A 26571-nucleotide genomic window follows, 5' to 3' on the forward strand; every position below is an offset into this window, starting at 1 on the left:
AAAAAATCAGAATGTCATCCAGGTAGACATAAATAAACTGATCTATCATATCTCGCAACACGTCATTTACGAGTGCTTGGAAAACCGCAGGAGCATTAGAAAGCCCAAAAGGAAGAACACAATATTCAAAATGCCCCCTGGGGGTCAAAAACGCGGTTTTCCACTCATGACCCTGCTTCATGCGAACCAAATGATATGCGTTGCGGAGATCTAATTTCGTGAAAAACGAAGCCCCTTGCAGACGCTCGAACGCTGAAGACATCAGCGGCAAAGGATATGTATTCTTCACCGTGATGCTGTTCAGCCCTCGATAGTCAATGCAGGGTCTAAGGGACCCATCCTTCTTTTTCACGAAAAAAAACCCCGCCCCCGCCGGTGAAGAAGAGGGCCGTATGATCTTGGCCGCTAGAGAATCAGAAATATATTTCTCCATGGCCTCCCTCTCAGGAATAGAAAGAGAGTATAACTTGCCTTTAGGCGGAGACGTACCTGGCAATAAATCTATTGCACAGTCATAGGGACGGTGAGGAGGCAGTGAAGCAGCTCGAGACTTACTGAACACTCTCTTCAGGTCGAGGTACTCACTGGGCACGTTTGACAGGTCCATGCGCTCCTCCTGAAACACAGAACAAGAAACAGCAGAACGAGCAGACGAAAGACAAGACTGATGACAGTTCTCACTCCACGAAAGTATGGCATTAAGACCCCAGTTAATGTGAGGCTTATGAAGAATTAACCAAGGATGACCTAAAACCACTGGTCTGTTAGAACAGTCTGTTAAAAAAAATGAAATGTGTTCAACATGATTTCCAGACGTGATCAGCTTTATGGGTTTAGTGGAGTGAGTGATAGTGGGAAGGGAAAGTCCGCTGAGTGCGCGTACTGCAATGGGTTGTGACAGTGCAATAACCGGAAGTTTAAAACTGAAAGCGAAACCAGAGTCAATGAAGTTTCCCTCCGCCCCGGAATCGACGAGCGCCTGTGTGTCTCGAGTTCCGGAACCCCATGATAAGGAGACGGGCAGTATAGTGGCAGACGTAGAGGATTTGTCCAAATTAATTTCACCCATCAGTAACCTCTTACCTACTGATGGGTGTTGACTTTTACGGGACAGGAAGCCACCCGATGCCCCGCCCCACCGCAGTAGAGACAGAGTCCCTCCGTCCTTCGCCGGCGCTTCTCCTCTACGGACAAGCGGGATCTGCCCAACTGCATAGGTTCCGGGTCAACGCTCCCAACTTCCGGTGCCATCGGCGAGACCGGCGAGTCAGGGACAGGATCCGGAAACCTGTTTTGCCGCATGCGACTCTCACGGCGAAGCAGTCTGGAGTCCACCCGGATGGCCAAATCCACTAGCTCGTCGAGGGTCTTGGGAAGATCTAGGGAGTAGATCTCGTCCTGAAGACGATCCGAAAGGCCATGAAGGAACATGTCCCATTGAGCCTCCGCGTTCCAGCCGGATTCAGCAGCCAAAGTGCGGAACTCAATGGAATAGTCCGCCACGCTCTGATTCCCCTGGCGGAGCTCAGCGAGGACTCGAGCGGCCTCTCTCCCAGAGGCGGCCCGATCAAAGACCTTCTTTAGTTCCTTTGAGAACAGGTCGAACGAAGAACAACAGGGTAATTTCTTCTCCCATGCTGTGGTTCCCCATTGAGCCGCCCTTCCTGAAAGGAGAGTGATGACGAACGCCACCTTGGCCTGCTCTGAGGAAAACAAAGATGGCTGCAGGGAGAAGTACAGGGAGCATTTGGCTAAGAAGGACCGGCATAAGTGAGGCTCCCCAGCATAGCAGGTCGGCGGAGGAAGGCGAGGCTCAACTGAGCGACCAACGCCCAAGTTAGCACTGGCAGTCACCGGCGCAGGTATCACCTCCGGAGCTGGTGCAGGCTCCCCTTGTGTTGTTCCGGAAATCAGCTGTTGGACCTGAGTAGTGAGTAATGACACCTGACCAACCAAGGCCTGGATAGCCTGTGCAGTCGTGGCTAAAGCCTCGTCCTGGCGATCGATCCTGGCGTTGCTAGCAGTAAGGAACTCCGATATCTGTGAAGTACTCGCTGGATCCATGGTAAAGGTCAGTTCGTTTTGTCACGTTCAAAATAAATGTTCGGGTGGATCCAATAGCGAGTGAACAAAGTAATTTATTAAACACAGTCAGACTCAAAAAGGCAGGTGTAACAAAAGAGTGAGGTGCTAAGGCTAGGGGAACAGGACAGGAATCGAACAGGAAAACAGGCTCTAGCAGAAGCTCCTCACGGTCCTGAGCACAGACAGAAAGACACACATGAGCACACGTAACGAACTGACAATGAACATTAAACACGTAGCACTTAAATAGTCACGATGATGTATATCAGCTGGCGAAAAATCAATCCAGCGGAGTGACGTAAGGCCACGTGACCAAAACAACACACGTGGGCCACAAAAGCAAAACAAACCCACATGATCACACAGACATTCCGGAAGAGCGCACAAACCTGCAACCGTGACACGGGGTCTAATAATTCAGGGGGAGTAATAATTCTAACTTCAACTGTATATGTGGACAAAATTGCTGGTACCCCTTCATTAAAGAAGGAAAAACTACACTGGTCACTGAAATAACCTCCAAAAAGTAATGATTAATTAAAAAATGACTCAAATAAAACTAATGAAAATCAGATTGCTTTCGAATTGTGGCTCAAAGAACCATTAATAAAGACAAACTAAAGTGTACACCTGACAAAAGTCTTGTTGCCTATCCAAGTGTTAGTAACAACCAATAATAACTTGACTTCTAGTTGATCATTTGGGATTAGAAGTGGCTTGAAAGGCAAAGGCCTCTAGATTACGCTTATTTTACCAAAATAAAATATAATCATGCCTTGATTATTAATGATTTAATTAGGACAGTAAGGTCTGACTTTGCTTAGACAAACGATTTGTCACATAAAAATAATGTTTATCAAGATTCTTTGGATTTTTCTTCAATGCCTCCTCCTCCATCTTACACCAGACATGCTCAATAATGTTCAAACTGGTGACTGGGCTGGCCAATCCTGGAGCACCTTGACCTTTGCTTTCAGGAGCTTTGATGTGGAGGCTGAAGTATGAGAAGGAGCGCTATCCTGCTGGAGAATTTGCCCTCTCCTGTGGTTTGTAATGTAATGGGCAGCACAAATGTCTTGATACCTCAGGCTGTTGATGTTGCCATCCACTCTGCAGATCTCTCGCATGCCCCAATACTGAATATAAACCCTAACCATGATTTTTCCTTTAACAAACTTGACTGATTTCTCTGAGAATCTTGGGTCCATGCTGGTTCCAGTAGGACTTCTGCAGTATTAGTGATGATTGAGATGCAGCTCAACAGATGATTCAGCACAAAATCCACCTTTTGCCACTTTTCCAAATGATCAACTACATTTACATTTACATTTAGTCATTTAGCAGACGCTTTTATCCAAAGCGACTTACAAATGAGGACAAGGAAGCAATTTACACAACCAAGAGCAACAATGAATAAGTGCTATAGGCAAGTTTCAGGTCTGTAAAGTCTAAGAAGGGAAGTATTAGTAGTATTAGTTTTTTTTTTTATCATTAAGTTATCATTTGTGGCTCTTACAACCAGGATTGATGACAAGACTTTTGTCAGGTAGTGTATACCAACAATTTGTCCACATCTGTCTTTATTTCAGTTGGAAATATTTGAATTTATAAACGTTTTGTATATTTATATTATTACTTATAATGATAATGAATTTCCAGTTTCCAGTCAGTGAGTCAAAGAGAAGAAAATCATCAACTGGCACCAAATATCTAAAAGAAAACTGTGAATAGTCTACGTTTGAGGTACTTAATGTCTAATAAGGACTGCCTATTGAAATGTATCGAATGAAATGCTATCAACACTGAAAAAAATTATTCAGAGATGATTCCTTGGATTTACTTAATTTTTTACGTTAAGTGGTTGCAAACAATTTATGTGTTGAATTTAAACAAACTAATTAAATTGAACATTATTAAACTTAATTTGTTTGTTTAAATTCAACACGAATAAATTGTTTGCAACAGTTCTGCATGCAACACTTTTTTTTCAGGGTAATATTTTACTTGAAGAATCTTAAAAAAAATAAAAATGTATACAGGAACAAATCTATCCAGAATGCAAGTGGATAGATAATAGTGTATGTGTGTGTATGTTTTGTTAATTATCTTACAGTTACCCAACATCTGGTAAAAACACACTATAAATATACCGAATTAAATACAATTTAATATTTTATTTCAAGAATCCTGAAAAAATGAACATGGTTTATCCATCTTTTATACAGGAACAAATTTATTCTGAATGTGTGTGGATGGTTATTTGTGTGTTGTAAATTATTTTAGAGCAGGGCTTCTCAAAGTCCGGACCACCAAGGTATCCAATCCAGACCCGACTCTATTTTGTATTACAAGATCATGAGTAAAGGATTGAATTTGTGGATTTCCTTTATTGATGAATGCACAAACCTTGTGTATCAACTGTTTAGTTGTTTGTATTTTTGATTAAAAAAAAGTAAAAATATGGGCCGAAGTAAATTTGAAGTCAAAATATTAAAAGTTTTTCTGCGCGACTGTTGTCATGACATCCAGTGATCATTTGAGGCTTAACGTGATCGAGCGGACTAATTGCGTGCGCATGCCTGCTTTAACATTTGAATGGATGAAGATGTTGGAAAAGAAAACTTGATGAAAAGAATAGACAGTTCGAAGTTGAATGAACAGATAAGCATGCGTTTATTTTGTCACAAGCCAGAACAAAGCCATTCTGCTTGATTTGTAATGAGGTTGTGGAAATGTGAAACGTCACTATGAAACGAAACACTGACATTTTGAACGGCAGTATCCACAAAATACAGACATGAGGACTGCTAAACTACAATTCAATTCCTCTTTATTTTTATAGCGCTTTTACAATGTAGATTGTGTCAAAGCAGCTTCACATTGAAGATCGTAGTACATTGAAACGGTGTCAGTTCAGTCTTCAGAGTTGAAGTTCAGTTCAGTGTGGTTTAATATTCACTGCTGAGAGTTCAAACACTGAAGAGCAAATCCGTCGATGTGCAGCTCCACAAGTCCTTAACAATGCGCGACAGCGGCGAGGAAAAAAAAAAAAAATTCACCAATTGGCGAAAATAAAGGATTAAAAAAAAAAAAATTTGAGAAACCAGGGTGTCACGGTCACACAATGAGAACTAGGAGAGTCATCTCTTCAAGTCAATTTATTCAAAAGAGTGTGGATTGTTCAGCAGGAGGAAGCAGGCAAGTGAATATTCATGGATTGTGAGCAGTCTTGTAAACAGTTCATAAAGTAAACAAGAATCTTCATTCAATCATCAGAGAGTAACAGTCACTTCCCTTATTCACAGTTTGACATCCACAGGTTAGGAGAAATGTCCACAGGAGGAGGGAAACTTCCATGGAAGCAGGCGATCAGGGAAGGAGAGGTGAACCTAGTGACTTCGATTCCAGCCGATGAATGACTGGAATCGAGGAGTCTTTATGCTGGGAGGTGATTGCTGGTGCAGGTGAGTGTCATTAGTATTCGGGTGATTGAGCACGGGTGTGGTAAGAGGTAGTTGGAGATGGAGAGCGATGATTGGAGCAGTGGGAACGAGATGGTGAGGGAGGATGGTGATTGGTGCAGCAGGAACGAGCAGGGGGTTGTGACACAGGCTTAAGCTATGGTCACACTAGAGTTTGTGTGTGCGAAATTCTGTCGTGCAGCGCTGCAAAAAGAGGTGGGATTTAACAAGCTTAGACATTTTTAAAAGCGAGCGATTGCTCCATGTTTTAAATTTCTGTCCAGAGATGTCATGTTTTGATCCTCAATTGGTGTCACGCAGTCAAGTGATGCGATTTCGCAGGTCAGAGTTCACCAAGCTTGAACTTTGCATCGCAGCAACCTGCGAAACTCGACGCATGACCCTGCGTTTTCGGTCTGACGCATTCGCGTGCGTATAAATGGAAGTCTATGACAGGAATAGCCCAAAGTTGCGGTCACACCAGAGTTTGAGTTTGTGAAATTCTGTCGTACAGCTCAGCGAAAAGGGGCGGGATTGAACAAGCTTTTTAGACATTTTTAAAAGCGAGCGATTGCTCCATGTTTTAAATTTCTGTCCAGAGAGGTCATGTTTTGATCCTCGATTGGTCTCACGCAGTCAAGTGATGCGATTTCGCAGGTCAGAGTTCACCAAGCTTGAACTTTGCACCGCAGCAACCTGCGAAACTTGACGCATGACCCTGCGTTTCCGGTCTGATGCATTCGCGAGCGTATGAATGGAAGTCTATGTGAGAAAAAGCCCAGTGTGATCGCAGCTTTAGTTGGGAACGACCATTTCTCCTATGGCCAAACGTCTTGTGCGGAGCTGCAGTCTAGGTGCGGGAGGCTGGAGAACGCTGGACATTCATCGTGTACACCTAAACACCTAAAGTTTTCATTACACACCTTTTGTATTTTTCATTTTATTGGACAGAGGTCTGGATGTAGACCAGGTGCAGTTGGCCTGAATGCGATGCTTTTTTTAATGCCCACACCATTGGCCCACACCTAACCCCACCCCTCACAATGACGTCACTAGCTCCATTGAGTGCATTGTGTCTGACATTGCATCTCAGAGATATGCAATCTCAGCTTGCATCATCATGACTGCATCCACACAATATTGGGCCTATCTTTTGTTGTGTTTTGTACAAAAATGCATTATATTACAGGGGTCGAAAATTGCGACCATTTTAGTCGCATATGCGCCCGAAATTTAAGCTGTGCAACCTCATAATATATATTGGGAGCATTCGTGCGACTGCATATAATGGTTGTGGTGCAACCTTTTTTATGTTTTTTTTTTTTCTAAAAACGTGCTGAATCGCTCTTCCCTGCCGCTATATGGGTTCATATTAGCTGTCAATCACTCAAGACTTTCCGCTGTCAGATGACCGGGAGGGAGCTTTTGTGACCGCAAATGTGGAATGTAAACGGCTGAAGAGTGAAAAGTACACTGAATCTCGATGCGTTGCATGCACTGCGTGTTCAGCCAACACAATCTCACGGCAATTTGTAACTTTTTCATACTTTTCCTCGTGAGATCAGGCTGCAACAGCGCAAATGTCCGCTAAAACACCATCGCCAAAGAAGCTCGCCTTTACTGAGTTTAAAACTGATGCGAGTTATAACAAAGATCAGTATTGCGCCGGTGGTCATCGGGAGAATCCTGCTCTGCCCCCCCTCATAATCGGCCGGCTGACTCGCATGCTTTTCCGCAAACACAGAAAAATGAAATTCAGCGCATAACGAGGCTGAGCATTAAAACGACACGAACCGAAACCAAAACTTTTAAAAGTGAGACTTTTCTTTCTTTCTTTTGTCCGTTCTTTCTGCAGGTGTATATTATTTTTCTATTTAATTACTGATGACTGCTTTGCAGCTTTCAGCATTGAATTGAATGATTTATTATATTATTTCGTTGTTTTGTAGCAGAACTATTATTTATTAAATTGACATGCATATCAAACAACAGTACAAAATAAATATTTCTTACTACAATGCTTCATTTGGGTTTGACGCAAACCATCAATTTATCTTTCATAAAGTAACAGTATTTTATATTGCAGATAACTTACATTAAAGCACATTCAAGGCAGCATGATGATGAGAAATATAATTCATTATTAGTATTATTGTCATCATCGTCATCATTAATATTTTATAATTATTCAACATTCATTTTGGAATTATTGCACAAATATTCATCACAGCATTAGTTAGATAGTTGTTTCTGGGTTTTGTTAGTCCCAATTGATGTTGTTTTCAAATACAATGAATCACTTAAAACACAACTTGTCAAATATATCATACATTTTTTCTGGTGCTCCTAATTTTTTTCTGGTGCTCCTAAATATTTCAGGTTGGGAGCACCGGTGCTATCAAGTAAGAAAGTTAATTTCGAGCCCTGTATTATATTAGGCATTTTGCCACATTTGCATTGTATTTACTGTGTTTTGAACACAAATTCCACTTTATTTAAAGAAAAAAAAATAGTGTTGACTTGGGATACATATTATGGATGTTTATTAAAAACAAGATATGCTAAATGAATTGTTCTGGACCTTTGACTTTAATAAAAATTCAGATGTAGACCTTTTAATGTAGACATTGACAACCCCTGTCTTAGAGGCATTTATAAATACATCTAATTAAATGCAATCTAATATTTTATTTAAAGAGTATTGGAAAAAATAAAAAACAAATTGTCTGTCTTTTATACAAGAACAAAACCATCCTGAATGTGTGTCGATTGTTAATCTTATGTGTGTGTGTTTTGTGTCGTCAGTCAGTTCTTGACCAGCAGCTCACAGCAGCTCTGCTCTTATCAGCAGCTGACAGGCCTCTATTGTGGCCGGTGTCTGACTGCTAAGTTTAGGGGCCAAGCAGGGGCCGAGCATCTTTATCGGCCCTCTGTGGCCCCGGCGCTTGAGCCCGTCCTCAGGAGTGATAAAGGATGAGAGGGCGATGTGGATTTGGTTTGACAGATAAGCGCTGTCGGCCGTGGCCTCCACCTTCTCCATTAGTCAGAGGCCGAGCGGCCATAAGTTTAGTGGACACTAACTGCCTCATTAGTCAAGTCATTAGCCACGGCAAACAGCGACTGCGGCCTGCAGAACAGCGGCGGGGCTAATTAAAGGGCCAGAGCATGACCTCCACACACTGCCAGCTCCAGACAGCTGCGTGCCCGTGCTGCCTGCCAAACACACACACATAACCACACACACACACACATACACACACATGAGCGCAGAGTGACCCCTGGTTGCCAGGCGGTTATCAGCTTTCAGGCAACAAGAACGGCCTTAAATCCCAGCTTTGTTTGGTCAAACGCAGCATCGTCTGACAGCCTCAAGAGAAATGACGTCCTGAAAGTGAAATCCTTTAGAGTCAAGTGACAGAGATTACGTTTTTGTAGTACCATCAATTTTTGTAGAATGAATTGTGTTTGTGTTGTCTGAATGTCAAAACTGTAAAAAAAAAAATCTCATTGCCTTCATTCCTTTTAGGCTTTGATCATCATTGTGCCATTTTGGTGCCTGTCACATTAAATTAAAATAGATACAGATACTTGTGTGTCAGCATAGTGGCAGATTTAAAAACGAGACTAATGTCCTATGCTTTTCCCATCTGATGACATGTACTGTACAAATGGAGAATGTCACACAAAGTGTCTATGCAGACTGCTTCAAAATGTGCCACACATTCCTCATTGGAGACAGGTCGGGACTGCAGGCAGGCCAGTCAAGAACCTGTATCCTCTTCCTCCTAAAGCCTGATTTATACTTCTGCGTCAAGTGACCGGCGTGACCCACGGCGCATGCAACGCGCGTAGCTGTGCATTTATACTTCTGCGCGCTGTCTCTGTTGGTCTGCATTAACACTTCCGAAATGCTAGTGGGCAGTGAGGTGTAAATGTTCCTCTGTGTCGAGTTTCTTCTCTGCTGTTTTGCTTCTCCTAAACACTTCCGGGATGTACAAGTGGCTCAAACTCGCTCATTTTGAGTCAGAAACCGGCGGACGTGCAACAACTTTAACTATGAGGCAAACACAAAACAAAACTTTCCATCAGGAGCTCCTTCACGGGACTCCACACTTGTAAACAATCGCTCTATTGGGCTCGCGTCCAGCTCGCACCATTCGCGTGGCTCTTGGTCCCGCCCAAACTCGTCAGCGCTACCAAGCAGACCAATCACAGAGCTTGCGCTACGCGTCGTTGCGACGTGTAGTTACAATTTTTGAGAGGTGCACGTCAGTGACGCCGACGGCCACGGCGAAGGGCTATGCGTCAGCGCCGTAGCATACGCTGACGTTTGAAGTATAAAATAGCCTTAAGTCAGAATGTTGTAATCTGTGCAGAATGTGGTTTGGCATTGTCTTGTTAAAATATGCATGGACGTCCCTGGAAAAGAAGGCAGCATATTGTGCTCTGAAATCCCTATGTATCACAGAAGTGCAAGTTACCTTTTCTGAGGACACTGACACGACCCCATACCATGGCAGACCCTGGCTTTTGGATTTGTTGCTATAGTAATCGTCTGGATGATCCTTTTCTTCTGTAGTCTGAAGCGCACTGTGTCTATTTTTCCCAAAATATACCTGAAATACGGACTCGTCTAACCACATTACACATTTCCACTGTGTAATGGTCCATCCCAGATGCCTTTGAGGTGCTTCTGGACACTGTTAACATAGGGCTTTCTTTTAGCACAGTACAGTTTTAACTGGCATTTGTGGATGTAACTACATATTGTGGTACTTGACAGGTTTTCCAAAGTAGTCCTGAGCCCATGTGGTGATCTGGATTATAGATGAATGAGGAGTCTTGATGCAGTGCCGCCTGAGAAATCGGAGATTATGATTTCCCAGCTTAGGCTTCCGCCCTTGTCCTTTACACACTTAAATTCCTCCAGATTCCTTTACTTTTGTACTGATGTGCTGCACTGTTGAAGGTAAAATATCCAAATGTCTTCCTCTTTTTCTTTGAGGAACATTGTTTTAAAACAGTTCAATAATTTTCTCTCTTATTTGTTGGCAAACTGGCGATCCTCAGCCCATCTTTGCTCCTAAAGAACTAGAACTTTCTTGGATGCTGCTTCTGTACCAAATCATAATTACAATCACCTTTTTTCACATCACATCATTATTTAACCAATTTACCTGATTACTAGCCCTAAATTGCTCCTGTGCCAACTGTTTTTTTAAAATGTGTTACAAGAACCAAAAATAGAATGTGTTTATTTTGAAAAAAACAAAACAAAACAAAACAAAACATGAGGAACACATTAAATAATGTCAATAAACAATAAAAAATGTAAAACAAAAACAAAAAAGAGAGTAAATTTAGAAATCACTTCTTTTTTTTATTGCGTTTTATTGTATTTTCCATACTGTCCCAACTGATTTGAGGTTTAAATAAATACTTCTATTTACCAAAATTGAATTACATTGCTTAAGGGTGACTGTAAAGACATTTCTATTATTATATCCGAGTATGGATATATTTAGTATACCGAGTATACTAGCATAATTAGTATATATCCCGATATATTTTATTAATTTCTATTAAAAAATATTAAGCAGCACAGCTGTTTTCATCATTGATAATAAAATATATACAATTTATTAGAAAACTATCAGATTACAATGATTTCTTAAGGATCATGTGAGACTGATGAATGGAGTAATGATGGTGAAAATTCAGCTTTCAGTCCCAGGAATTAATGACATTTTAACATATATTCAAATAGAATACCATTCGTTTAAGTTGTAATTATAATTCACAATATTTATGTTTTTATTTACATTTTTGGTGAGAATAATGTTAATAATCAGCAGGCTCATTCTGAAAATGTACCACTATATACATTTCTGGAGAGCGCTAAATACATGCCAGGAGCTACGTTTTTTTTGCAGTTTTTGTTTTGGCAAATTCACCAAAGGCTGCTGTGTATGTTTTTAGATCTCAAATGTCTCCACGAGTGCCATTCATGACTGCTATTCTCATGTAAACCCACCAGACTGACTGACTAACCCATCGACTAACCCACCCTCCTTCTTCCCTAAACCCAGCCAAAAAAAAAAAAAAGAAGCACCGATTGACCAGCCCACCCACTTCCCTAAACCAACCAACAGTTTTAAAAAGCAATCCAGAAAAAGAAAAGCCCTCGTCTGATTTTGACCAGTTTTCAGATTTTACCACATTCTCACCCTGTTATTTACTTGTTTATTTTATGTTTTGGCTTCTGTTTTTGTCTTAGCTGCTTTCTGGAACTGTTCTTCGCCGGACTCGAACTCTGTTGTCATGGTCAACTCCTCTCAAATCCGACGACGTACATGGTGAGCTACTGGACAAACTGGTAACATCGGAAAAGCCATCAATACGGAGGTAAGCTGTCAGCTGGTAGAGTGAAAAGGAATGGCGTCATACATCCCCATAGTGTTCGTTTTAAAGATGAAATGCAGCCATACGTACTTCTGGCTACGTAATTCGTGATCTCCAGAAATGTAGATAAGGCTACATTTTCAGAATGAGGGTTTTTGTTAATAATTGTACGACCTATATATCTTATATATAGCAACTTTATTGGTGAGCTGAAGAAAATCTATTGAATGCCAGCAAATTTGTTTGTAAATGAAAACTCTGATGTTTAACAAAATGTAGGTCATTTACAGTCTCATTAGAGTGACATGTAGATGCACAAAAGCAGATGCACAATTATCTTAGAGAGACTCAATGCAAGGAGTCACCGCTTAATAAATACAATCTAATATTTTATTTGAAGATTTTTCACTGCATTGTCTGGCGTTTAAACACAAAGAGATCTCTGTCCAGAGGCAGAAGGATCCAGAATACAGGTATTAATTGGCTCATGCTGGGCTGAGTGTTATTATATAAAGCCGTAAGCTCAGATTTCATGCAATCATTGTTTGGCTCAGATCCCTGAGGGTCACTCTCACTAATTATAATCACGCTTGAGATGATCGCCCTCCACCCCAGAAAAAAAAAACACACACACACACACACAAATACCTAGCTGTTTCTTCAAAAAGAAAATCACAAATGCTATTTAGGGCTTGATTGAGCGCTTGATTGAAGTAGTGTTTCCAAAATGGAGACGCTTACCAGAATGTTAGAGCTTCGAGGAACGCTAAAGCCGTGTCTGACGCTCCCACCACCACGATTCTGGCATTGATGGTGACCTTCGGCTCCATGGCCAGTTTTCTGTTTGTGTGGTACAGCGCAAAAGGAGCCTGGCGGGAGGAAATCACAAAAAAAACAAGTTCTTTAGTGTAATCTGACCCTGAAAATATTAATTAGGCTGGCTTATGGTTAGAACAGCACCAAAGAAAATTTATAGAAATTAAGATTTATATTCAGCATTGATGCGTTACATTTTCATTCATTCATTTTCTTGTCGGCCTAGTCCCTTTATTAATCCGGGGTCGCCACAGCGGAATGAACCGACAACTTATCCAGCAAGTTTTTACGCAGCGGATGCCCTTCCAGCCGCAACCCATCTCTGGGAAACATCCACACACACACACTCATACACTACGGACAATTTAGCCTACCCAATTCACCTGTACCGCATGTCTTTGGACTGTGGGGGAAACCGGAGCACCCGGAGGAAACCCACGCGAAGACAGGGAGAACATGCAAACTCCACACAGAAACGCCAACTGAGCCGAGGCTCAAACCAGCAACCCAGCGACCGTCTTGCTGTGAGGCGAAAGCACTACCTAATGCGCCACTGCCTTGCCCCTTGCATTACATTTTAAACTTTCTATTTATAAAAAAGAGAAAAGAATATAAAAATATGAAGCAGGAGTGTTTATGTACACTGATCATTAAAGATATTAACCTTATAGCCTAAAATAGGGATCACCAAACTTGTTTCTAGAGGTCTGGTGTCCTGCAGATTTTAGCTCCAACCCTAATCAAACACACCTGAACAAGCTAATCAAGGTCTTACTAGGTATTCTTAAAACACCCAGGCAGGTGTGTTGAGGCAAGTTGGAGCTAAACCCTGCAGGGCACCGGACCTCAAGGAACGAGATTGGTGACCCCTGACCTAAAAGATCAAAAAAGATGCAGACGCTTTATAGCAAATGTCTTCAACTACTATATAAAAAACATCAATTAATAATTTGATGTAATGAACTTGCATATGTTGTTGTATTCTGCTTATTGTTCCTAAGACCTCATGAATAGGCATGGGACGATAACCGTTTTCAAGGTATACCGTAATACCATTCCTAAGGTATGTGTAAGATTTTTTTATTTACATTTTTTGTTTTTTAGGTCAACAGTATCTTCAGCAAAATAGATATCCAAAGATGCTCTTTTAAATTGTAAGGAAATCTGTGTTTTGAAACTAATGAAGAGAGCAGAAGTCAATGATTCATTTTAATTATTTAGCCTGACATGTTTACTGCTCCAAACTACAGGGTGGGCCATTTATATGGATACACCCTAATAAAATGGGATTGGTTGGTGATATTAACGTCCTGTTTGTGGCACATTAGTATATGTGAGGGGGCAAACTTTTCAAGATGGGTGGTGAGCATGGTGGCCATTTTAAAGTTGGCCATCTTGGATCCAAGACTGCATCCGAAACCGCATACTTCCATATTATGTAGTACGCTAAAATCAGTATGTGAGCCTAGTAGAATGTCCGAATTTATAGAATTCGAAAAACAGTATACGAGAAGTACCCGGATGACTTACTACTTCCTGCGAGATTCTGGAGTGCCACTCCCATGCATGTTGCGCTATCCCATGATGCCCCGTGAGCAAATTCATGAATGGGAGAAAAGCAACGCAAATTACGCAGGTACGTCACGTGACTATGCCAAAATGGCGGATGTAGTACGTCCGAATTCCATTCATACTTTTCACATTCATACTGTATAGAACGTACTTTTCTAACGACCGAGTAGTATGTTTAAATACAAATGCAGTACCTACTGAGTAGTAGGTGGTTTCGGACGCAGCTCAACTTTTGTTTTTTTAATATGAAGAGGGTCATGTGACACATTAAACTTATTGGGAATTTCACAAGAAAAACTATGGTGTGCTTGGTTTTAAGGTTTCTTTATTCTTCCATGAGTTATTCACATGTTACTGACCACTTACAAAATGTGTTCAATGTGCTGCCTATTGTGTTGGATTGTCAATGCAACCCTCTTCTCCCACTCTACACACACTACATTGTATTTATTTATTTTTTTTGTAATTCACTGTTTTCTATATGAAATAAAGAACAGTCTGTGAAAATAATAAAAATATATGTATTTAATATTAATGGAATAAAACAATGCCAACAACTGAAATCACAGGGAAATGAATGGCTACAGTCAAACTTTACCTTTGGCCTGGTTTTTACACACTGGCTCACAAATTGTAATTTGTAAAAATTCTGTAAATACAATGTAGGTGGATCATATTTCAGTGTAATATTATGATTTGTTTGTTAAGGTTAAGTCAGGCACATAAGCATTAATTTAATACATTGTATTTAATACATTAATAAACAACATAATGTCCATGTAAAGAAAATATACTAGTAAATTAAAACTTTCCATTTTTTTATTAGAAATAGGCTATATGAAAACTTTAATGCACAGTAAAAAAAAAAGATCCTGCCTTAATTTTTTAAAGCTGAATCAAATTAATCTTAAATTCATTGAACTTATATTATTTACATTTACATTTAGTCATTTAGCAGACGCTTTTATCCAAAGCGACTTACAAATGAGGACAAGGAAGCAATTTCCACAACCAAGAGCAACAATGAATAAGTACTAAAGGCAAGTTTCAGGTCTGTAAAGTCTAAGAAGGGAAGTGTTAGTAGTTTTTTTTTTTTTTTTTTTTTTTTTTTTTTTTTTTTTTTTTTTTTTGTACAATTAGTGTGATATTCAAAGAGGCAATTGCAGCTTAGGAAGTGAAGTGGAGACTAAATAGTTGAGTTTTTAGTCGTTTCTTGAAAATAGCGAGTGACTCTGCTGTTCTGATGCAGTTAGGGAGTTCATTCCACCAACTGGGCAGATTGAGCGTGAGCGTTCGCGAAAGTGATTTTTTCCCTCTTTGGGATGGAACCACGAGGCGACGTTCATTCACAGAACGCAAGTTTCTGGAGGGCACATAGATCTGCAGAAGTGAGTGCAGATAAGAAGGTGCTAGGCCAGAAGTCACTTTGTAGGCAAACATCAGAGTTTTGAATTTGATGCGAGCAGCAACTGGCAGCCAGTGCAAACGGACTAGCAGTGGAGTGACATGTGTTCGTTTAGGTTCATTGAAGACAACTCGTGCTGCTGCATTCTGGAGCAGTTGAAGAGGCTTGATAGAGTTAGCTGGAAGCCCAGCTAGTAGAGAGTTGCAGTAATCCAGTTTGGAGAGAACAAGAGCTTGAACAAGGAGTTGAGCTGCATGTTCAGATAAGAAGGGTCGGATCTTTCTGATGTTATAGAGTGCAAATCTGCACGATCGAGCAGTTCTAGAAATGTGGTCAGAGAAGTTTAGTTGGTCATCAATCGTTACTCCAAGGCTTTTCACCATTTTGGATGCAGTAATGGTTGCCCCATCCATCTGGATTGAAAAGTTATGGTGTAGAGTCGGGTTGGCAGAAACTACAAGCATTTCCGTTTTTGCGAGGTTCAGCTGAAGATGATGATCTTTCATCCAGTGTGAAATATCCAACAGGCAGGCTGAGATACGAGCTGGAACCGAGGGATCATCAGGATGAAAAGAGAGGTATAGCTGGGTGTCATCAGCATAGCAGTGGTAGGAGAATCCATGTCTCTGGATGACTGGTCCTAGAGATGATGTGTAGATGGAGAAGAGAAGTGGCCCAAGAACAGAGCCTTGAGGTACCCCAGTGTTTAGATGCTGTAGGTTGGACACCTCTCCCCTCCAAGACACCCTGAATGACCTGTCAGAGAGGTAAGATCTAAACCATTGTATAACAGTGCCCGCAACGCCCAGTGACTCAAGCGTAGATAGCAGGATCTGGTGGTTGACAGTGTCAAAAGCAGCTGACAAGTCCAGCAAAATGAGGACTGATGATTTAGAGTCTGCTTTAGCCAGTCTGAGATCCTCCACGACCGAGAGCAGGGCAGTCTCAGTTGAGTGGCCTTTCTTAAAGCCGGATTGCTTGTTGTCCATGAGATTGTTTTGAGTAAGAAAGTCCAGGACTTGATTGAACACTACTTTCTCCAGAATCTTGGCCATGAATGGAAGCAGGGATACTGGTCTGTAGTTTTCAAGTAGCGTATGGTCCAGGTTGGGTTTCTTTAGCAGTGGGGTTACCCTAGCCTGCTTAAATGTAGTGGGGAATAAACCAGAGTCAAGAGATGTGTTAATTATGTGAGTCAGTGTTGGTATGACTGCAGGAGAGATGGCTTGCAAGAGATGAGAGGGAATGGGATCGAGTGGACAGGTGGTTGCATGGCTAGATAGCACAAGTTTGGACACCTCAGACTCAGAGAGCTGAGAAAAGGAGGTGAGTGTGTGTGGTGTTGGTGTTGTATCTTGCGTGTTTGTTGTAGGTGCAGCAAATTGAGCACTGATTTTTGCAGTTTTGGTGCAGAAGAATGTAGCAAAGTCATCAGTAGTAAGTGTGGAGGATGCGGGTGGAGGAGGAGGATAGAGGAGGGAGGAAAATGTTTTAAAAAGTAGGCGAGGATTAGTGGCATTGTTGATTTTCAGACGGTAATACGTCTGCTTTGCAGAAGTAACCTCAGCTGAGAAAGAGGACAGAAGAGTTTGGTATGTTAAGAGATGTGCAGGATTTTTAGTTTTCCGCCAAATTCTCTCTGCAGCCCGAAGTTTTGAGCGATGCTCACGGAGAGCATCCGAGAGCCAGGGTGCAGGAAAACTGGCACGGGCTGGCCTGGATGCAAGAGGACATAATCGGTCTAGACATGATGCTAGTGTGGAGCAGAGTGTATTAGTGGCACTGTTCGAATCAAGTGCAGTGAGTTTGCGAGATGGAGGAAGAGAGTCTGAAACAATGGTGGATAGTCTATTGGGTGAGAGAGATCGTAGGTTTCTGCGAAAGGTAACCAGTGTTGGAGTGTGTGGCGGCTCAGGAGTAATGTGGATGTTGAGAGACAGAAGGAAATGATCAGATATTTGTAGTGGAGTTACTATTGTTTGATCAGTGAAGCAGTGTCGTGTGTAAATAAGGTCTAGCTGATTACCTGATTTGTGGGTAGCAGAAGTAGGTGCTCTTTTTAGGTCAAAAGAGGCAAGCAGAGTCTGAAAGTCTGCAGCTTGCGGTTTGTCAACGTAAATGTTGAAGTCACCTAGCACCAATAAGGGAGTGGCAAAATTAGAAAAAGATGAGAGAAGAACATCCAGTTCATCTAGGAAGTGACCTAATTTACCTGGTGGGCGGTAGATGACAACCACATTTATGTAGAAGGGGTGGATAATGGTGACTGCATGGAATTCAAAGGAGCTGATTGTTGGCAGGGACGGTATCAGAGTAAATTTCCATTCTTTGGAAATTAGTAGTCCAGTCCCACCCCCTCTCCCTGTCTGACGAGGAGTGTGGGAAAAAGAGAAATTAGCAGAAAGAGTAGCATGTGTAGCAGTGTCCTCCGGCCTCAACCAGGTCTCAGTTAGAGCCATGAGATTATAGTCAGAATATGTAGCTATGGAGGTAATAAAATCAGCCTTGTTAACAGCTGATTGACAATTCCAGAGGCCCACGGAGAGAGAGAGTTGTGAAATAGTAGATACATGTATTGAACGAAGGTTGTGAGGATTACGCCTGCAGCGTACCTCCCGTGTTTTGCGAGTGTTAGTAACAACAGGAATTAGAAAACACATAATAAAAGTGCACTGACAACAAAAAAAATATATATAAGTGTAAAGTAAAACAACAAAGTAAAGTACTCAAGTGCTTTGTCGGTGTCTTTGCTCGGTGGAGTCGCGCAGGTAGAGTCGATGGTCTTTACCCTCGTCGGTCTTCACACGAGGCGGTCTTCACACGAGGCTGCCGCGACCGCTGCCGCGGTGAACTAGTTGTTTATATAACCCCTAAAGCACTAGCTGATTGAATTCAGCTGGACACGCCTCGAGAGTCAAAACAAGGGCCGAAACTGAGGCGGACGACGCGAACCGCGTCTGCGTTCGCTACACAAGCTCTTATAGTAACCAAGGAAACAGTGGCTAAACAACTTCTAGTATTATACACAACTGAAAGCAAGTTTAAATGTCCTACAACTTTACACAAACAGCTGGAAACAAGTCCTCAAACCATACACAACAACTGAAACAAATCTTAAATGTACTTACAGGCTGCTGTTCTAGATGCTGCTAAAGTGCTTCTCCTGCCGACTAATGCTACCGTGCTCACTATATAGTGGTTACCTGGCGTTTGGACACGCCTCCCGAGTCAAAACAAGGGCCGAAACTGAGGCGGACGACGCGAACCGCGTCTGCGTTCGCTACACAAGCTCTTATAGTAACCAAGGAAACAGTGGCTAAACAACTTCTAGTATTATACACAACTGAACGCAAGTTTAAATGTCCTACAACTTTACACAAACAGCTGGAAACAAGTCCTCAAACCATACACAACAACTGAAACAAATCTTAAATGTACTTACAGGCTGCTGTTCTAGATGCTGTTAAAGTGCTTCTCCTGCCGACTAATGCTACCGTGCTCACTATATAGTGGTTACCTGGCGTTTGGACACGCCTCCCGAGTCAAAACAAGGGCCGAAACTGAGGCGGACGACGCGAACCGCGTCTGCGTTCGCTACACAAGCTCTTATAGTAACCAAGGAAACAGTGGCTAATATTATGTTAAACTGACTTAAAACAGCTTGCATGACTTCAGTTTGTTCAGTTAGTTAAAATGACCTAAAAACATATGCGGTCAGGACTAATTAATCATATCTTTTTTTACAGTGTAGCTAATGTTTGTATCTAGTTTATGTAGGCCTATGTGCTGTTTCCATGTTTGAATAGCTGTTGCTGCAAATAATGACAATTATTTTAGCCAAAATCTGTTATCAATACCACCCGTTAAAATTAAGTTCATTAGTATTTTCTCCTCGCCTCTAGATTACAGCAGTTACCGCAGGTGTACCACACTATTAAACATAACATCAGCTATTTCAGTGCTGCAGAGTTGTAAGAGAAAGACTGACTGCATCTGTTTACACAGATATCAATAAAAGAAGTTTACTTTAATGTCCAAGTGTTCACACCTTCCTGAAAACATTTTTTAAGTTATGATTTACCACCACTGGCATGCTATTGGGCCTGTGATCACTGTGGTCTAGGCTCTCAAGGGATATAGCCTCTGCTCCAGTATGCGTCCTTTATTTTTTTGTATCAGAAGTAGTAACCCTAGTTGTAATTATGTTCAATCTAGTTAAATTTCTAAACACTAACAATTTAACTTAATTCCTTAATGCTGTCCTAACACAAATCAATTGCATGGAACCAGCATCTTTTACAGTGCAGTCTTATGAACACCCCTTCAAGTAAAGTGTTATTCTGTTTTTTTAACCATTGAATTACCGGTCATATTGTTGTTCATCTGAACTCAGAGCTCAACTGGACCTTTAGATTAAACCCCCCTGCTGAAAAATCTAGCTTAAACCAGCCTAGTGTGGTTGGCTGGTTTTAGCTGGTCGACCAGCCTGGTTTTAGAGAGGTTTTGGCCATTTCCAGGCTGGTTTCCAGCCATTTACAGCCTGGTCTTAGCTGGTCAGTCTGGAAAATGACCAGCCAAATCCAGCTAAAACTAGCTTGACCAGCCTGGTTTAAGCTGGATATAGCTAGTTTTGGCTGGACTACCAGCTTGGCTAGGCTGGTCAAGCTGGTTTTAGCTAGTCATCTCCCAGCCTGAACAGCTAAGACCAGGCTGGAAATGGCTGGAAACCAGCCTGGAAGTGGCCAAAACCCCTCTAAAACCAGGCTGGTCGACCAGCTAAAACCAGCCAACCAGCCTAGGCTGGTTTAAACTGGATTTTGATAATCTCAAAAGCCTCTGCTTTTCAATGCAACAACATGCACGTGTGTCCCACTCAATGTTTGTCCTTTAACCAGCGAGTTATCAGCTAACTGCTAAGCTCACGGCAATTGCAGTTTCTCTAAAAGCACTGCTGATGTCCTGCACATTCAGAATGACAATAGTTTAATCAGAGCGAGAGCGACAGCATGTTTCACTGAGCTAAAAAGACACCAGCACAGCTAAAGGGAAAACATAAGCTATAGCGTGTATCATAATTCATTTGAAATGTGCTAATGCTAAAGAGTTGCACTGAGAGAGCAGAAACCTGAACACTTGATTGGACCCGCTGGCTACTACGAAGCATTGAAATGGTCAATTCTTGAAGCAGATTTAGCGAGAGGGACATGCTTGAAGCAAACTGAAAGCAAACAGCTGCCCTGTTCTGCTAATCATTCTCTCTCTCTGCTTCTCTAATTGGCCCTTGAGCATGAATAATGTGAGGGATTCGTGGTGTGCTACACCTTATCTGATTTAACGGGGAAGAATAGAGGCGCAGTGCACTCTGGGAAAGGAAGAGGACGATTGGTTCCTCAAAGTCATTCGTTAAATGCTGTTATCAATGGCAGGGATAGGAGGCAGCTATTCTGGACATATGGAGCCTCTTAATTAGTAAAAGCAGTATAAATTTTTTGAACTTCATTAAAATATCATGATTTATAATTGTATTTATGTATATATGTGTGTGTGTGTGTGTGTGTGTGTGTGTGTGTGTGTGTGTGTGTGTGTGTGTGTGTGTGTGTGTGTGTGTGTGACTGTTTAAAAGATTGAGGATGGTATTAATTTTTAAATATTTTTGAGAACAGTCTATTTCCACTGAGTGGTACAGTACAGTACGGTTTGGGTCGGTACAGGTCATCTTTATCAGGTTTGCGTTTCCACGGCTAAAAAGGTGCCAATGGTCCTCTTTTGGTGGGTGTGGTGTATAACAGAAAGTTTCAATCAATGTCAATCTCGCTCGAGGAAATATCAAAGTAAAGCTGTACGGGTTGTTCCCATATCATACGAGACGCACTTCTCACAAAACAGATGCTTTATACACATAAATACTTCTGTATAAAGATTCATTACTAACTTTTCTATGAACAGGATTTGATTTTAACTGCAGATCAATGAAAGTGTGAAATAGCCTACTGTAACGTCTTTTAGCCTACTGTAACGTCAATTATATAACATAAATAAATAAATGCAACGTATATGAACACATACAGACTCTCACAGTTTCCGATATGTTATCAATTACAGAAAAACTCTACACAGCATACATTTACTTCTTATTTAGGTTAAAAAACAACACGAAATATAGCCCACAGTCAGTGCAAACCTCTCATCTTTAATCTTAAGCAGCACTGAAGCTTTTAAACTGTATAAAACAAATGTCCTTCCACAAGCTTCTCACAATAATTTGGAGGAATTTTGGCCCATTCCTCCTGACAGAATTGGTGTAACTGAGTCAGATTTGTTGTCTTGCTTGCACAAGCTTTTTCAACTCTGTCCACAAATTTTCTATAAGATTGAGATCAGGGCTTTGTGATGGCCACTACAAAACATTCACTCTGTTGTCCTTAAAGCACATTTAAACTAATTTGGCAGTATGCTTAGGGTCATGGTTTGTTTGGAAGACCCATTTGTGGCCAAGTTTTAATTTCCTGGCTGATGTCTTGAGATGTTGCTTCAGTATTTCTACATAATGTTCTTTCTTCATGATGCCATCTATGCTGTGAAGTGGACCAGTCCCTCCTGCAGCAAAACAGCCCCACAACATGATGCTGCCGCCCCCATACTTCACAGTTAAGATGATGTTCTTAGGCTTGTAAACTTTCCCCTTTGTCCTCCAAATTTAACACTTGTCATTATGGCCAAACAGTTCAATCTTAGTTCCATCAGACCACAGGACATGTCTCTGAAAATTATTCTTTTTCCCTGTGTAATTTAGCAAATTATATTCTGGCTTTTCTGTTAATTCTGGCTTATTGATTGTCCCATGTTGTCACACAAGGAAGCAGTGTGTTTGAGGTTTTCCTTAAATACTATTCTACAGTTGTGCCTCCAATTAACTCAAAAGTTGTCAATTAGCCAATCAGAAACTTCCAAAACCTTGACACCATCATCTGAGCTTTTTCACAGGCAGAATAATCTTACTGTATGTAAACTGGACTTTCAAGAAAAGTTATAACAATTTCTCAAAAGAAATATCTCTCTCATTATTGTGCTAATAAGCGTAACAGAAACTAATTTGATATTTGTAACTTACCTAAAAGAGAAAAAGTTTAGTCACATTAACATCTGACTTTTTTTTTTAAATGGTTATGTGCCTTTTTATACAGTGTATGTAAACTTCTGGTTATAACAGTATATGCCATGTTTAAAGTCTGTGTACTAACATTAAAACTTCTCAAATTGCGGAGGAGATTGAGGCGCTGACTTGACTTTCAGGGCGTGTCAGGACGCGTTTTTGCTAATTTAAGGATGGGAAAATCTGCTTTGCGCCGTGGCGCATGGTCTAAAAGTGTTGAGTTTATTTTCTTAATGAGTTATAGGTGTGTTTTGAGAATAAACCAATTAGAGTCTCATCTCCCATTCCCTTTAAGAGTCCGCTGCGTCGCGCCAAGAGCGCATTCGCTATTTACAGGACGCAAAGTAAGTCTAAGTGGAAAAAATTAGCATTTCACTAGCAAACAGTTAACGGAAAACTGTTAAACAGAGCATCTACTGCGTGAGAATGAGAGATAATGGATCTACTTTCACTTTCGCTCTTGGATAGGGAAACCTTTACGCACAGACATCAATTAGTCTATAAATAAATAATTTTTTTTAAGCGCAAATATTTGTTTTAAAACTATTTCTAAATTCAGTTCTAATTTCCAGCAAACGAATAAACGAACAATAATAACAAAGTGTGCTCAAAAACCTGAGTTATATCCTAAAACACATGCTGTGCCCCATATGGTCTAAAACCTGACTGGTGGGCAAATCTAAGCTTGTTTTTAATAAAACAAATATAAATATGGATATAATAAACAATACTGCTAATAATAATAACATTATACAAAAGCAAATTGTTATGAATGAGCTGAAAAAGCCTCCTGAGATGAAGAAGACATAAAAGCAGTAGTAATATTTTAATCCTTTATATTTATATTCTATATCTATTCTTATTATATCCTATATATATCCTTAATATTTAAATTTTTTTCATATGTAAAGATATTTGCATATTGCTCTTTTGTGTGTATTAAGCAGTGCGTAAGCGAGGCGCAACTCTGCGCTGGAGTTTAGACCGGGTTAGTTTTGGTCTAATGAAAAATCTATTATAGTTTCTCAAAATAGCAACGCGCCAGCGGTCCACCTCAGAACGCCTTGCTTTTTAGACCAGAACGCCTATGGACGCACAAATGAGCGCTAATGCATTTGTTATTTAAACAGCGTAGCGCAACGCCTCAAAACGACTCTTGCGCCAAGCTGAAATTACGATAGGGCCCTTAATGTGTGTTTGTGTGTTCTCCTGATAATGATATGACATGAAGCTGACGTCTCTGTCCTGCGTCTCAGGTAAAGCAGGTGCACTGCTCTGACATGCAGGACGTCTCTCAGACACAATGGCCTTCGTAACACAAGCCTGTATTGAGGGAGAGTGAACAGGTGCTTTAACTCTGATTAATTCATCTGAAGCGGACGGGGGATTAGCGGAGAGCAGTGCTTGTGCTCTTCTTATCTGCCTGGACACCAGCGTTGCTGCGCTACCAGTGGAGCTCCTAATGTGGACTGAAGCTGAGGTGACAGCTTGTGTTTCTAGCTAATGCACTACACACTCACACACTTGTGCTGCTATCTCTGTGGGGACTTCTCAAAGGCGTAAAGATTTTTGTACTGTGTGTTCTCTCCTCTTCAACTGACCCTTTTCCCTTCTACAGGAAACGAGCTGCAGTTTTTACGTTTTCAAAATACATCATTCTTGTGGGATTTATGAGCAGTTTACTTCTTAGGTGCATTTGGTCCCCACAGCCAATACGAATACAAGGTAAACACACACACATTTACACACAAGACATGTACACAAAACATAAATGGACATGGATACAAAACACAGACATACACCACACACATACACACAACAAAAAGCACAAACACACACAAAAGACATACACACAACAAACACCATAAAATATACAAAACAAAGACCTCCGTGAAGTTGGCATCACATAAAAACAAATCATCTCCAAAACTATGGCATTAGTTTCGTTTGTGCTCATTTGTGCCACAAAAAATTTGTGCTGGTTTGGGGTCTGAGATATTAAGCATTATTTTTTGATCGTGTGACGCCACTTTCTACCCAATGTTGCTCAAATGACTGCAAATCAGCATAGGTGGTTTGTTCCTTTAACACAAACACTGTATCTGTTTTCCTCATTTAGATATGAGAAAAATATTTCAGGAGCTGAGACGTCACTCTCCACCCCATTTCCGCTAAATCGCACCCAACTGGCGTCATTCATTTGTGCTGGTTTGTGCCGTTAAAATAAACACTTTATCTATTTTTGTTGTTTAGATATAATCAAAACACTTCGGGAGTCGTTACGTCACTATCCAACCCATTATTTCCTCTAAATCACACCAAACTGGTGTCATTTGTTTATGCTTGTGCTGGTTTGTAGCATTAAAATAAACACTCTGTCTATTTTTTTTGTTTAGATATTGCCTTATCAAAATATTTCAGAAGCCGTGACGTCACTTTCCACCCCAGGTTGTCTAAATCGCAAAAAACTGATATAATCAAAACACTTCGGGAGTCGTGACGTCACTATTCAACCCATTATTTCCTCTAAATCACACCAAACTGGTGTCATTTGTTTGTGCTGGTTTGTGCCATTAAAATAAACACTATCTAGTTTCGTTCTTTAGATATAATCAAAACACTTGGGGAGTCGTGACGTCACTATCCAATCCATTATTTCTTCTAAATCACACCAAACTGGTTTCATTAGTTTGTGCTGGTTTGTGCTATTAAAATAAACACTTTATCTGTTTTCGTTATTTAGATAAAATCAAAACGCTTCGGGAGTCGTGACATCATATCTAACCCATTATTTCCTCTAAAATCACACCAAACTGGCGTCATTCGTTTGAGCTGGTTGGTGCCATTAAAATAAACACTCTATCAATTTTTTTTTTTTGTTTAGATATTGCCTTATCAAAATATTTCGGGAGCCGTGACCTCACTCTCCACCCCAGGTTGTCTAAATTGCACAAAACTGATATAATCAAAACACTTTGGGAGTCGTGACGTCACTGTCCAACCCATTATTTCCGCTAAATCACACCAAACTGGTGTCATTCGTTTGTGCTGGTTTGTGCTATTAAAATAAACACTTTATCTAGTTTGTTTAGATATTGCTTTATCAAAATATTTCGGGAGCCGTGACCTCACTCTCCACCCCAAGTTGTCTAAATCGCACAAAACTGGTGTCATTCGTTTGTGCTGGTTTGTGCCGTTAAAATAAACACTTCATCTACTTTTATTGTTTAGATATAATCAAAACACTTCGGGAGTCATGACGTCACTATCCAACCCATTATTTCCTCAAAATCAGCGGTTCTCAAACTTTTTTCATCAAGTACCACCTCAGAAAAAATTGTCCCTCCAAGTACCACCATAATAAAGTGTATTGAAAAACAGTAGCTTAGTAGGCCTAATAAAGCAGCTACAACTCTGCTCAGTTCAAAAACCAAGCAGATTAATTTCTATTATTAAAAATATTTATTATTGTCAGCCACTTTAAACATAAAAAGTTTGAACATTAACACTACCCTGTGCTTACAGGTAAAAGACAAACAAAATAAAATGTCAACGTTTTAATTAAAATGTGCTTTTAAAAGTTAAATTAAAATGAAAGTCTATTGTTTAAAAAAAAATAAAAATAAAACTCCTGGACTTAAATGTAATGTTTTAACATATAGTCGACTATTCATCAA

At 40.7% G+C, this 26571-nt stretch overlaps 1 protein-coding gene across 11 annotated transcripts in view; it reads right to left on the minus strand.

The window, feature by feature from the left end:
* Positions 1-26571, minus strand: part of cfap61 (cilia and flagella associated protein 61) — a 111818-nt gene that overhangs the window by 32352 nt on the left and 52895 nt on the right. For all 11 annotated transcript variants that reach the window (XM_087298703.1, XM_087298698.1, XM_087298705.1 and 8 more), the window contains one exon: positions 12690-12817. In XM_087298703.1, the coding sequence (XP_087154829.1) occupies positions 12690-12817 (128 nt within the window). The remainder of the gene's footprint in view (positions 1-12689; positions 12818-26571) is intronic.

This window comes from Danio rerio, chromosome 20, assembly GCF_052040795.2.
Source record: "Danio rerio strain M-AB ecotype USA chromosome 20, GRCz13ab, whole genome shotgun sequence".
In the NCBI taxonomy this organism is placed as follows: domain Eukaryota; kingdom Metazoa; phylum Chordata; class Actinopteri; order Cypriniformes; family Danionidae; genus Danio; species Danio rerio.